This window comes from Scyliorhinus torazame, chromosome 6 (genome assembly GCF_047496885.1).
Source record: "Scyliorhinus torazame isolate Kashiwa2021f chromosome 6, sScyTor2.1, whole genome shotgun sequence".
Classification (NCBI taxonomy): Eukaryota; Metazoa; Chordata; class Chondrichthyes; order Carcharhiniformes; family Scyliorhinidae; genus Scyliorhinus; species Scyliorhinus torazame.
Window position 1 is genome coordinate 309886700 of NC_092712.1, and position 13508 is coordinate 309900207.

The 13508-nt window shown below is 47.1% G+C and overlaps 1 protein-coding gene across 3 annotated transcripts in view; it reads left to right on the forward strand.

The window, feature by feature from the left end:
* Window positions 1-13508, forward strand: part of myripb (myosin VIIA and Rab interacting protein b) — a 475899-nt gene that overhangs the window by 398021 nt on the left and 64370 nt on the right. For all 3 annotated transcript variants that reach the window (XM_072510045.1, XM_072510047.1, XM_072510046.1), the window contains exons 9-10: window positions 5319-5496; window positions 9302-9960. In XM_072510045.1, the coding sequence (XP_072366146.1) occupies window positions 5319-5496; window positions 9302-9960 (837 nt within the window). The remainder of the gene's footprint in view (window positions 1-5318; window positions 5497-9301; window positions 9961-13508) is intronic.

The following is a 13508-nucleotide window of genomic DNA, read 5'->3' on the forward strand; positions in this document are numbered from 1 at the left end:
CTAAGGCTATAATGAGGTCAGGAAGTGAGTTGTCCAGACAGGACCCAAACTGAGCGTCCATGAGCAGGTTATTACTAAGTAAGTGCCAAATCCACAGCCTCTATCACCTGGAAGGTGTTGGACAGCGGTGCATGGGAACAACACCACCTGGAAGTTCCCCTCTAAGTCACACACCTCCGGACTTGGAAATAAATTGTCTTTCCTTCACTGTCACTGGGTCAAAATACTGAAACTCCCACCCTAACAGCACTGTGGGTGTACCTACACCTCATGGACTGCAGCCATTCAAAAAAGAAGCTCACCACCGCCTTCTCAAGGGCAATTAGGGATGGGCAATTAAAATACTAATTCATAGAATCCCTACAGTGCAGAAGGAGGCCATTTGGCCCATCGAGTCTGCACCGACCCTTGGAAAGACCACCCTACCTAGGCTCATGCCCCCACCCTATCCCCAGTAACCTGACCTAAGGGGCAATTTATCACGGTCAATCCACCTAACCTGCACATCTTTGGACTGTGGGCGGAAATCGGAGCACCCGGAGGAAACCCACGCAGACACGGGGAGAACATGCAAACCGCACACAAACAGTCACCCGAGGCCGAATTTGAACCCGGGTCCTTGGAGGTGCGAGGCAGCAGTGCTAACCGCTGTGCCGCCCAGAGAAGCCCACATCCCGTGAACGAATAAAAGAAAATATATCCGCTTGAATAATAAGTCCAAATGGGCTGGAGGTGCAAAGCAACCTCAAGTTAACAAATTGTTTAAAGTAGCCATCGAGGTTAATAAGACCTTAATAAGCAAACCAATGATAGGGATGTATTTTTAGAGAGAATTGATAAGCAGGGAAGTCATGTTAATCTTATAAAGGGCCTTGTTTAAACCACACTTGGACATTTGTGCACAGTTTTCGTCTCCATATGATAAAAAGAATATCTGAGAAATTGGAAAAGGTGAAAAAAATATTTGCAAGGACGATTCCAGAATGAAGAAGTTATTGTTTAGGACGGTTGGTTACAGAATGTTTCTGTTAAATAGGTTTTCTTTGTCTTCTACATGTTAACAGCAAGTCTTTATTAACTAATTGTAATTGTATACATAACTGGGGGCTTTTCACAGTAACTTCACTGAAGCCTACTTGTGACAATAAGTGATTATTATTATGATTAACGTACAAATATACAATACAGGTACAGGCAAAAAGCTATCCCCATATCGAGGTCTTAACACGCATTTGCTTGACACCACACTGGCCTTTGGTCTTAAATCACTGTGTGGGAGTGCTGTGCGCAGTCTCATATTAACCCTGTATATGTCAGATCCTTGTACTAGTTAGATCCTTGTACTACAGCTACATCACTGTGTGGGCAGTGTCATGATATCCACATCAGCATATCATGGTGCAATCACACACACACTGATGGACAGGCAGTTGGACCAACCACACACATAACATCGCAGCCAATCACCAGTGAGAGCACACGCACTATAAAACAGGGAACACCACAGTTCCCGCTCATTTCTAACAGGCGATAGCTCAGAGCACAGAGCTCACAGCGCGCCACTCAGACATAGACCATGTGCTGAGTGCCTCACTAAGATAGTGATAGGGCTGGGTCCACAGGTTAGCTGGTGAAGCACGTACCAGTAGTTAGTTGTTACCGTTGTTTAGACAGTAAAACAGAGTTGTACCATCTACAGCCGTGTTGGATCATTTGTGCATCAGAACACCCAACACGACATGATACCAGTAGTGGAAGCTAACCAGCGACTGTGAGACCTACCTACACCCTTTCAGAAATCCGCCATCCTGCTCCATGGAAACCATCAGCCCGCCGCAGCCGCTCCGAATCGCTGGAAACCTCGGTGTCAACTGGAAGCTGTTTAAACAGCGCTTCCAGCCCTTCCTAGAAGCCACAGACAGGGAGAATACATCGGACACCAGGAAGATCGCCCTCCTCCTCTCCACGGCGGGGCAACACGCCATCCACATCTATAACTTGGATCATTTGTGCAGCAGAACACCCAACACGACAGGCAGTACTGTGCTCAGTCCCATATTAACCCTGTATGTGTCAGATCCTTGTACTACAGCTACAACTATCAGGAATGATTGATCAGGCACGGAATTGTTTTCTCATGAAGGGAAAAGACTAAGGGGTGTCAGATAGCCAAAGTGACCAACATGGTAGACATGGAGAAAATATTTTCACTTGTGGGGGAGGCAAAAGCGGGAGGTTGCCAATGTTAGTGACGGCAGAGTTGTGCTGAAGTGGAGTACATGCTTTACATTGGTCATCAAGAAAAACTGTTCCCAGTAGGGGAAATATTAGGGCTTCATTACAGGAGCATCAAAAAGGAGCTCACGCTGGCTGTTGGGAGTAATTGGAAGAGTTTTGCGTCTTCACTCTGCAGGCTTGGAAATAAATCTGTCTTAAGGTGCAGGCTGGCTGCAGACTCATTCTTCCCTCGACTTATACATTTTGGAAATGGCAAACAAATACAAGATCGTCGCTGTCGAGAATTCAGGAGAAACACCTTAATCTGAAGTGTGATTTTAAAAGTGGAACTCGCTCCCCCAGTGATTGGTGAGGCAAAGAGCAGAGATGCATTTGAGGGACAAATACATGAGGGAGAAAGAATTGGAAGGACATGCTGGTGAAGATCGTGAGGGGCATAGATAGACAGGTAGAAACGTTTGCCCTTGGTGGAGGGATCAATGACCAGGTGGCATAGATTTAAGGTAAGGGGCAGGAGTTTTAGCGGAGATGTGAGGAAATACCATTTTACCCAGAGGGTGGCGGGAGTCTGGAGCTCACTGCCGGAAAGGGTGGTGGAGGCAGAGATCCTCATATTTAAGAAGTATTTAGATGAGCACTTGTGATCCCAAGGCACACAAGGCTATGGGCCAAGTGCTGGGAAATGGGGTTAGAATCGTTGGTGGCTTTTGACCGGCACAAGGGCGATGGGCTGAAGGGCGTTTTTTGTGCTCTCGACCTCTTTGACTCTCAGAGGGGTAGGAGGAGGCACATCTTCATGGCCTCCTTCTGCGCTGTAAATTCTATGATTCTATGTGGAGCGTTAACAGCAGCACCGACCAGTTGGGCTGTAAGGGCTTTTTCTCTGCTGTAAACCTGATGTAATATATCTGCAGATTTCACATTATAATTCAAACTGAACAACACCGTGTTGCAAAGAAACCTGAATGATTTAGCTGCGTTTATTCGGGCTTCATTACAGGAGCTTCAAAAAGTGTCACCATTGATTTAACTGTTGATTTACTAGCCTCATCCCACGCAGTGGCACCAACATCCAGAGAATGCGCCAACGATTTTGAATTGAAAAATAACTTGACATCATCCAGTGATGGGCACTGTCAAATGTGTCTCGCTACAAATGTCTGAGACATCATCGCAGTGAACATTATTTTCGGATAATCATTCGTCACTGAGCTGGACCCTTTCATTGATTGTACCTTTCCCCCTTTTCCATCTGCTCTTTATATTTCACAACACAATGCTTGGTTTCAGAAGTAAATGATTGCTATCGTGCTATCTCAGTGCTTCACACTTTTCCAATCTATTTACTTACACAGTCTATGTCGCTATTGTATTCCCTTGTGGGGTTGGTGTTGGGACCACAGCTATTCATGATATACATTAATGATCTGGAAGAAGGAACTGAGGGCATTGTTGCTACGTTAGCAGATGTTACAACGATATGTAGAGGTCCAGGTTGTCTTGAGTAAGCAGAGAGGCTGCAGAAGGACCTGGACAGGCTAGGAGAGTGGGCAAAGAAATGGCAGCTGGAATGCACAGTGTGGAAAAGTGTGAGGTCATGCACTTTGGTAGGAAGAATAGTGCCATAGACTATTTTCTAAATGGGAAAAGGCTTCAAAAATCAGAAGCACAAAGGGACTTCAGAGTCCTAGTTCAGGGTTCCCTTAAGGTTAACGTGCAGGTTCAGTTGGCAGTTAGGAGGGAAAATGCAATGTTAGCGTTCATGTTGAGCGGGCTAGAATGCAAGAGCAGGGATGTACTTCTGAGACTGTATTAGGCTCTGGTCAGACCCCATTTGGAGTATTGTGAGCAGTTTTGGGCCCTGTATCTAAGTAAGGATGTGTTGTCCTTGGAGGGGGTCCAGAGAAGGTTCACAAGAATGACCCCGGGAATGAAGTATATGTCGTATGAGGAACGGTTGAGGACTTTGGGGTGTCATATGAGGAGTGGTTGAGGACTCTGGGTCTGTACTCAATGGAATTTAGAAGGATGGTGGGTGGGGGGGGGGGGGGGGTCTCATTAAAACTTACAGAATACTGAGAGGCCTAAATAGAGTGGATGCCGAAAGGATGTTTCCACTAGTAGGAGAAACTAGAACCAGAGGACACAACCTTAGACTGAAGGGATAATCCTTTAAAACTGAAATGAGGAGGAATTCAGAATGTCCAATTCACCTAACAAGCACGTCTATCGGGACTTGGTTCGGGATTCGCCCACAAGAGGAAACATCCTCTCCACATCCACCCTGTCTAAGCCCTCAGGATCTTAAACAGACCCAAGATTGATGTGAGTGGGGCAGACACGGAGGGGGGCGGGGGGGGGGGAAGAGATTTTATGGAGGTGTCAGCTGTCTCGCTGGTTAGCTGGACAGCCAGCGAGAGACCTGCTTTGCTCCTTCTGAGAAGGCCCATCAGTATTAAGTACCTTCCAGGCACAAGTGGCCATTGGCGGATCGTCCCAGGATCAAACACCTCCCCCCCCCCCCCCCCCCCCCCCCCCACCCTTGGCCAGAATTTCCGCCCTTAGAAACCTGCTGGCCAATCAGAGGCTGGCAGCTCTTTTGCTCCCTGGGGAAGTGGTGGATGCTGTCAGAGCGACAACCACTAAACGTTCTAGGATCACGGAACAAGGACTGATTCCTGGAATTAAGAAAGCATTGCACCTTTTCTAAGTTAGCTGGGAACCTGGGGAGCCTATCGTTCCCCATTGCTTTCTCTATGACAGCACTTTGGTCAATCAGCGGCCATTTTCCTGTAGTATAAATTGGTGTCAGCATTTGGCGTTCTTGCATTTGTCCTGATCAGTGCAAGACTTAAAGCTTTGGCAACATGTGTCTTTTCAGTAATTGTTGCTACATTATTGATTTATCTCATCTTTCTGTCTGCACTGTTTAACAATGATGTTGACTGTACTAGAGACATCAACCGGTGACCCCAGTTACTCAATTAATAACATAGATCGTTGTTGAGCAAAGGATATTGTTTGTGATCAGAAATATGGTGGGACAATCCTATTCATCACTCTTTGTTTTCCCTTCCTAGAGATCTCGCTCTGAATTCTCACTGACCAGCGAGGAAAATCTAACAAAAGAGCTGGCCCAAGCCACCGTCAAACCAACCATCTCAGAAGCAGTGTGGAAGCAGGAGCAATTCCAACCCTTGGACGTCCGACCTTACACACTACCAAGCTGGAAAAGTATGGACTTGCTGGATAATGCAGGTACAGAACCATCAGGCGGCTCTGCTTGCATGAAGTACTGTAGCATGCACGGTAGTATGGTGGTTAGCACAATTGCTTCACAGCTCCAGGGTCCCAGGTTCGATTCCCGGCTTGGGTCACTGTCTGTGCGGAGTCTGCACGTTCTCCCCGTGTGTGCGTGGGTTTCCTCCGGGTGCTCCGGTTTCCTCCCACAGTCCAAAGAGGTGCAGGTTAGGTGGATTGGCCATGCTAAATTGCTCTTAGCGTCCAAAATTGCCCTTACTGTTGGGTCGGGTTACTGGGTTATGGGGATAGGGTGGAGGTGTGGGCTTGGGTATTGTGCTCTTTCAAAGAGCCAGTGCAGACTCGATGGGCCGAATGGCCTCCTTCTGCACTGTAAATTCTATGATTCTACTGGGATCCCAAAACATGGAGAGCAGGCACTAATATATTGACAATTGATCATTAATGGACACAGATATCAGCTGAATCGAGTGCTCACAATGTTTGCTTTTGCAATGCAAAAAGCAAAATATGCATTTATTTTTTCTGGGCAAAATAATAGCATCTATTAAGTGTTCAAACCTGCCAACCATTAAATAGCGATTTAGCATTCAAGATTTTGAACCAGACAAAAACACAAAGGGATCCCAGCGTTTCTCTGCAAATCTCTGTTCGAACTTTCCTGACATTTTTGGATTGTGTGCCACTATGTGAATCAGAGGGATTGTAAGCCATGCCAGGTTTACGATGCGAGATTGGGAGCGTTCTCCTGGAACTCCCAGCTCCCAATGCTCAAGATGGTTACCGGATTTTAGTCGTCCTCATTTTTAATTCAGTGACTTTGTTTTTCCACTGTTATATACTGAGACTCAACATGAGAGAGTTGTTAAAATTAAAGAACCATTATATCACGAGTTAAAACTAGCGACTGCCAATCGTTAAGATTTGAAGGATAAGCTTTTTTTAAACTCCTGTAGCCAATGACTAGAACCTTAGAATTCTGGGATGGGCAATTCATACCTTGTAACTTTCAATAAAATTATTTCAGAGCACAATAGAATTGACATACAGAAATTAGCCATGTCATAGCATTTACATGAGATAGAAGCCAGCGAGGCCAACCAGGGGTTAACGCATTCTTGAGGACTCACCTCCTTGTCTCCCGCCATAATGCAGGAAGGCATTAGACAAGCCGGGGAAGAGCCTATCGTGACTTGGAGGCTTGTCTTCAAACTTGGCTACAGATCGCAGTTTCTCTGCTCCAGTCAGGGCTGAGGACCAGAGAATTATTTTTTAAATACACAGTGAGGGAATACTTAAGAAAAGTCTAAATGGGAACAGTAGGAGTGAGCCAATGAATGCCAGTTCGAAAACGGAGGACGATAGTAATGCGAATGATCTGGTCTGGGAGGGAGGAAGAAAATGTGGGGATCAAAACCAAGGTCCGGAGCTTTTTGACCGATCATGCTTTCATGATATTCCATTCCGTCGATGGCCCTGGGTTTCAGTGCGGTGAGGGCCACATCCAGCGGGAAACCCCTTTGGCAGCAGCGGGACCAGACGATCCGGCTGCCAACGATCAGGAAGAGCAGAGCGTTGATCCCTGACATTAAAGTGCCTGGTCCCTGTTCAAATCCTCTAAATACCTTTCTTTTCTAGACCATTCCAAATTGGCCACATTCAGACTATGGCTGACTAATCTCTGATTCTTGAAATCTCTGAAGAGGAGGAGTTGGCTGAAATAATAAAACCCGGATGCTATTTACAACGTTGCTACATGCTGACTCACTGATCTTGTCATGACTGTTGCCAAAACAACACATGTGGAAAGACAGATTGATAAAGTTTGGGTACTTTTTTAAAGTCTGGCATCCAAGCTTTCTAAATAAGGGTTCGGAGTCCAAAAACAAAGTGGAAATGCGAAAACAAAATAATTCATTGATGGCGTCACACGGAGAGTAGTACTTTGTACGATTTTGAGCGGCCCACTTCATAGAACATAGAACATTACAGCGCAGTACAGGCCCTTCGGCCCTCGATGTTGCGCCGACCTGTGAAACCACTCTAAAGCCCATCTACACTATTCCCTTATCGTCCATATGTCTATCCAATGACCATTTGAATGCCCTTAGTGTTGGCGAGTCCACTACTGTTGCAGGCAGGGCATACCACGCCCTTACTACTCTCGGAGTAAAGGTGCCGGGCCACGGAAAAGGTACAGAAGACAATTCACTCGGATGCATTTAGTAAGAGAGGGGCTCTCGTTCCAAGACGAGATCAGAGGAAAATGAAGCCTTTTTCTAAATCAGCGCAGGGAAGTTTTGATCAAACTGTTTACATATTCAATAGTTTCAATCAGGAAACCTTCTCCAACTGGCTGGTAAGTCAGTCGGTGGAGTTTAAATTTACGATCATAGCCAAAATGACGGGGAGGCCAGATGAATTTTCTTTCTCGATGAATTGTGGAAGCAGAATCCATAACGGGTTTTCGAAAAGGGATTGATAAAACCTTTGGGAAAGACCAGTTTAAAAATCATCTGGTGAAAGGTCAGGGAAATAGGAGACTGGTGCAACAGTCCGAATGAGTTTCTACGGCTGTGTAGGAGTCAATGCACAGTGCATACGCCAGGGGCTCTGTTTTTAGAAATCTAGGTCTAAGATACATTTTAGCAGCTTCAGCAAAGCAATTCATCTTGCTGCATCTCTTCAAAGCCTGTTTAAGACATTGGGTGCGATCTAACCAAATTGCAACAGAATCCTGTGTCGAGCGCGTTTAGCCGGGTGTTTCCCGCTCACAGCCCAGAGAAAGACCACGCTATTGAACAGGACTTTGTTGCAATCCAGGGCTTCAGCGGGTAACTCCCCGCCGAGGCTGCACTTAGTCCCGTTTCCTGCACTGAGGAGCTCGCTCGCCAAAACCCCACAGTCTAGGAGGAGATTGCCATCTCTTGACCCTCTCTGATGCAGCCCCTAGACCCCCCAACACACCCATAAGGAGGTCCTCGATGCGGGGGGGACTCCCACAACCCACCTCATATGGGCAGGGCATCTCCGGGCCTGATCCCTGGCACGAGCAAAAATGCTAGCCTGATACCATGCCACTGCCATCCTGGCAGTGCCCCTGCCACCTTGGCAGTGCCAGACTGGCACACAAGTGGGTCAGCCAGGGTGCCAGGCTGGCCATGCCAAGTTGCCCAGGTGGCACCCTGCACCACCTGGGGGCCTCTGATCCCCTGGGAGACCCCACCCCCCAATGCTATTCCATCTGGTCCCCGTTCGCGGGGACCAGAACTGGACATCGCTTGACTAAGGTCTCTGAAGCGAAGGGGTTAATCCTAGGGCCAAGGTAGATTAGTCTAACAGGTAGACTCGCGCCTGTTAGAATGAGACCAGCTGCTTCACTCTATTATGCAGATTTGGTGAATACTGATCCGATCCTGGAAGAGGGATCTCCCGGCATTTACTGGCCCCGCCATACCCCCATTCACCCGTTCACTCTGTGGGGAATTGGGAATTCACACATGAAACATTTATTTGTTCAACTTTCCTGTGAGGTTAATTAGATTAGGGAGACAACACAACAGTGCAAAAATACACATGGTCCGTTCGAAGTAACAATATTCATGCAACAGATGTAATTTTCTTGTTTTATAGTCTTTCTTCTGAAACTATCCTTTGATGAATTCTACATGTCCGTCAATGTCATCAGATTAGTCAGGGAACAATATTGCGGCTCCCTTGTCGAACGTATTTTTCTATTCATTGCAGCTTGTTCTAACTCTCTGATTATGGTCTCTATTGCATTGATATATTTGCAATGCAGGTTCCTCAGCTATACTGCACAGCCCTGATGGGAACTGGATGGCAATGCAGAGCACACCAGCTGGCCGCCCTCGGTTGTTGGCCAAACCCAAGAGCAGAGTGTTTATAGCACTGGAGAGCGAAGCAGACGTCGTGTCGGCCTACGACGAGATGGGAACAGATGACGACAACGATGACAACATTGGCTGGAGCTCGACCCTCGGTGAGTTCCGGCAGCACTCCGGGAAGCTGTCGGATGAGACCTACTTCACGGATTCGCAGCATGACAACGACTGGCTGTACACGGACGGAAAGCGTCGATCGGTCACCTCGCCGTCGTCCGGCCGATACACTAACACAGAGACCATGTGCTCAGACTCCGAGACGTCCTCCACCGGTTCCATACGGATATCTGTGCGAGGGCCGGACGATCCGGTTATGCCAGACGAAAGAGGACAGAACCACAGGGACCACAAACCAGCTGGGCAACTCGATGTAAACTACAATGCACAGACCCGAGGACTTGGGAACGTGGACAGCAGTGAAGCTGAAGATGTTCCTGATGAATCTGAGAGGAAGCACAGAAGGAGGAAACAGAGTAAATGCTCATCACAGGAGCAACTCCACGAAAAACATGGCCATTTGAAAATTCAACCATCATTTTCTAAAAACACCTGCCAGGTAACGTCTTATTTTTCATCGAGTCATTTGCTGGTTCAAGAACTTGAGTATTGCCAACAAACTAAATATGCTGTCGAAGCTTCTCGTCTTGTACACATCGGGACAGATGCAGGAATGCCAAATTTTGAAGGGAGCAACAAATTATACTGCATGAGCAAAAGTTGCTGGCAAGTCGACTCTGGTTGAAATGTCACCATGGAGAATCCACACTTTTCTCGCGCAGTATGAATTGTAGCTCGCTTTGAAATTTGGCATTCCTGCATCTGTCCTGAAGGCATGCAAGGTGACAGCGTGTCTCTATTTCTCATCTATTAAAGCTATATTATTCCATCAGATTTAATTACCTTGGGACACAGTTCATGTTTTATTGTCTTATTCTCTGAGTCCGGTACATTCTCATATTTACCATTGTTACGCCATTGGCCGCCATTTTGATCACGAGAAATCATGTGAAATGGGAGATGCTGAATCCACAGCCATTTCTCATCTCTCTCTCTCGATTATCGTTTCCAACAACCTCAAAGGAAATACAGTTCCATCATCCATCGCACACCGTCACACCAAGTCAACGTTGAGTGAGACTTACAGCGTAGCTTGGTTTGTGGATAACGAAGTAGCATACTTTTAAAAGAACGATACATCTTAGCTGCCATAAAATAGGAGCAATAATAGACAATTGTGACAAGGGAAGTAATTATCAAAAGTTCCCCTTAGTGTTTTCAGAGGATGCAAGGGATGGTACCAACTACACTTGGGTGTCACTGGGTATGTCCTGGACTTCTCGTAATGCACCGCAAGCTTGCCCTGTGTAAATGTGAACCTTTGCTCTCCCCTTTCCGCATTGATAAGGAATGTTGCGATGTCGTTGCTGCAGCAGCAGCAGCTTTTGTAAAGGATAAAGTACAGTTTGACCTTTAGAACTAGCCCGTAAGCGATCTGACTGACGCGTGATCAGATCGCTGGATCCAGTGGCAAGTTAACAGGCAGAACAGCAGCACTTGCTGCTTGCAAGCTTCAAATTATGTTTTTTTAATTTTACTTTGCTGCTGCAATGATAGTGTCACCAATGTTTACGCAAGGTGCAGAAAAACAATAGATATTAGTTATAAATAAATTAAAAGCAAAATCAAACGAAACTTGAACAGAAGGGAAATCCTGGGAGAAAAAGAAAGACAGCATTAACTGGAATAAAACATTTTGTTTTTAAAAAATGCACGGGACGTAAGTTCAAGTAGGAGTCGAGACGCAACTGGGACTAGAATTTTGGATTTTGTTTATTGTCACGTGTACCGAGGTACAGTGAACTGTATTGTTCTGCGTACAGTCCAGACAGATCATTCCATACATGAAAAGAAAATACATAGGGCAAACATAAAATCCACAATGTAAATACATAGACACAGGCATCGGGTGAAGCAGACAGAAGTGTAGTACTACTCAGCAGAGAAGATGTGTGAAGAGATCAGATTAGTTCATAAGAGGGTCGTTTAGGAGTCTGGTAACAACAGGGAAGAAACCTTTTTTGAATCTGTTTGTGCGTGTTCTCAGACTTTTGTATCTCCTGCCCGATGGAAGAAGTTGGAAGAGTGTGTAAGCTGGGTGGGAGGGGTCTTTGATTATACTGCCCGCTTTCCTAAGGCAGCGGGAGGTGTAGACGGAGTCAATGGATGGGAGGCGGGTTCGCGTGATGGACTGGGCGGTGTTCACGACTCTCTGTAGTTTCTTATGGTCTTGGGCCGAGCAGTTGCCATACCAGGCTGTGATGCAGCGAGATCGGATGCTTTCCATGGTGCACAGTCAGTGTGGACATGCCGAATTTCTTCAGTTTCCTGAGGAAGTATAGGCGAGGTTGTGCTTTCTTGGGCGTAGCGCCGACGTGGGGGGGACCAGGACAGATTGTTGGTGATGTTGTGTCATCTGCTGCCCTGTGTTCCAGCTTGTTTTTCACTCTGGGCCTGTCCGGTGATGGACAGGGCCTGCGGGCAAATCTTTGGCTCTTGGTATTCAGTAAAAGGGGGGCAGTTCAGCAATTTGCAAACCACCCCATGAGAGCTGTGCTATTTAAGCCATTTTTAGACGTTTTAGAGAGTTGGCACGTGATCCACTGTCATCTTTAGAATAAATCCCATCTCCTCCCGAAGAGGTCTGCCTGCTCCATTAGGCGTGGGAGAGCTGAAGGGGGAGGGGGGCCGCTCCTTTCTGACACGCCACTACTCTGCCATCAGAGCAGTACCAGCCATACAGACTGGGAACGCGAACTCGGTTTCTCTCTCCCCAGATGCTGCCCGACCTGCTGAGCTTTTCCAGCATCCTACGTTTTTATTTCCGTTTTCCAGCACCCGCAGTATTTTGCTTTGATGATTATTTGGGCGGTGGGTCTGACTGGCTGGCGGTTCAGTGCACGTGGCATTGACGGGCCCTCGCCATGTTGGCGACCCCCACATGGCGTCTTGGCCTGAGCGAGTGTTTGCTGTCGATGTTGTCGGAGGAGGAATAAACACAATCAAAGCAAGTTTCCAAAAGGAAGGGGAGGAGCCAAGGGAAAGCCAATCCAATGCTGCCTTCATGTTGAGGAGGATTATGGATATCTCAGTAGACATGCATACATTGGTGGCGACACGTTCAGGCAGGACCACGCTCAATGATGTCCTTGACTTTTTAATTTTTCGGGTTTCACATCATTCTCTTATTGTCTTCTGCGATTAGAAATATTGCACCTTTGCACTCCAGCTGCCAACAGAAATAAGCAAAATTTTGCCAAAGGCAGAGTTCGCTCACCAGCAAAAATCACCACCGGAAGTTTGCCCAATGCTGAAAAAGTTAGAGCAGATGACCACGTCCGAACCTTGGTTAAAGAGTTTGACCTTGGGGAATGTCACAACAGGGGAGAGGGGAAGAGGCAGAAAGGTTTTAGTGAGGGAACATTCCGGAGCTAAGGGCCTAGGCCGCTGAACGTGTGGGCTCCAATGGAGTAATTAAAATCAGGGTTGCTCAAGGCCAGGATTGGAGGAACACTGGAGATCTCCGAGGTTGCAGGTCGGGAGGAGGTCACAGCTCTAGGAATCGTGGGGCCATGCTGGGATCTGTAAACATCCTTGTGGGTAGACTTTTATAGCCCATAGTCGGTGGGTTTACAGGTGGTGAGGTGGGTGGGGGGGGCATAAAATTTCCCGGGTGGCCTTCTCGCCACCTACATGCTCATCCCACACCTTTCACAATTTTACTGGGGGCAGGTGAGGTTTAGACCGGCCAGCCTGCCCTCTCCCCAATGAAGGCCTTTAAGAGCCCATTTATTTGCCACGTAAGGGCTGCCTCCTGCCTTGCCTTAATTTTGAGACTGGTGGGTGGAGTTCTGGGATGGTAGAAGCCCACCCGATGACCCACCCCCGCCCTCCTCGAGACTTGGTTTGGAAACTTTACTTAAGAACAAGAGCCACAGATTTGTGCGCGCCTGCGTGGGTTTCGTCCGGGTGCTCCGGTTTTTCCTCCACAGTCCACAAAAGATGTGCAGGTATTGGCCGTGCTAAATTGCCCCTTAGTGTCCGAAG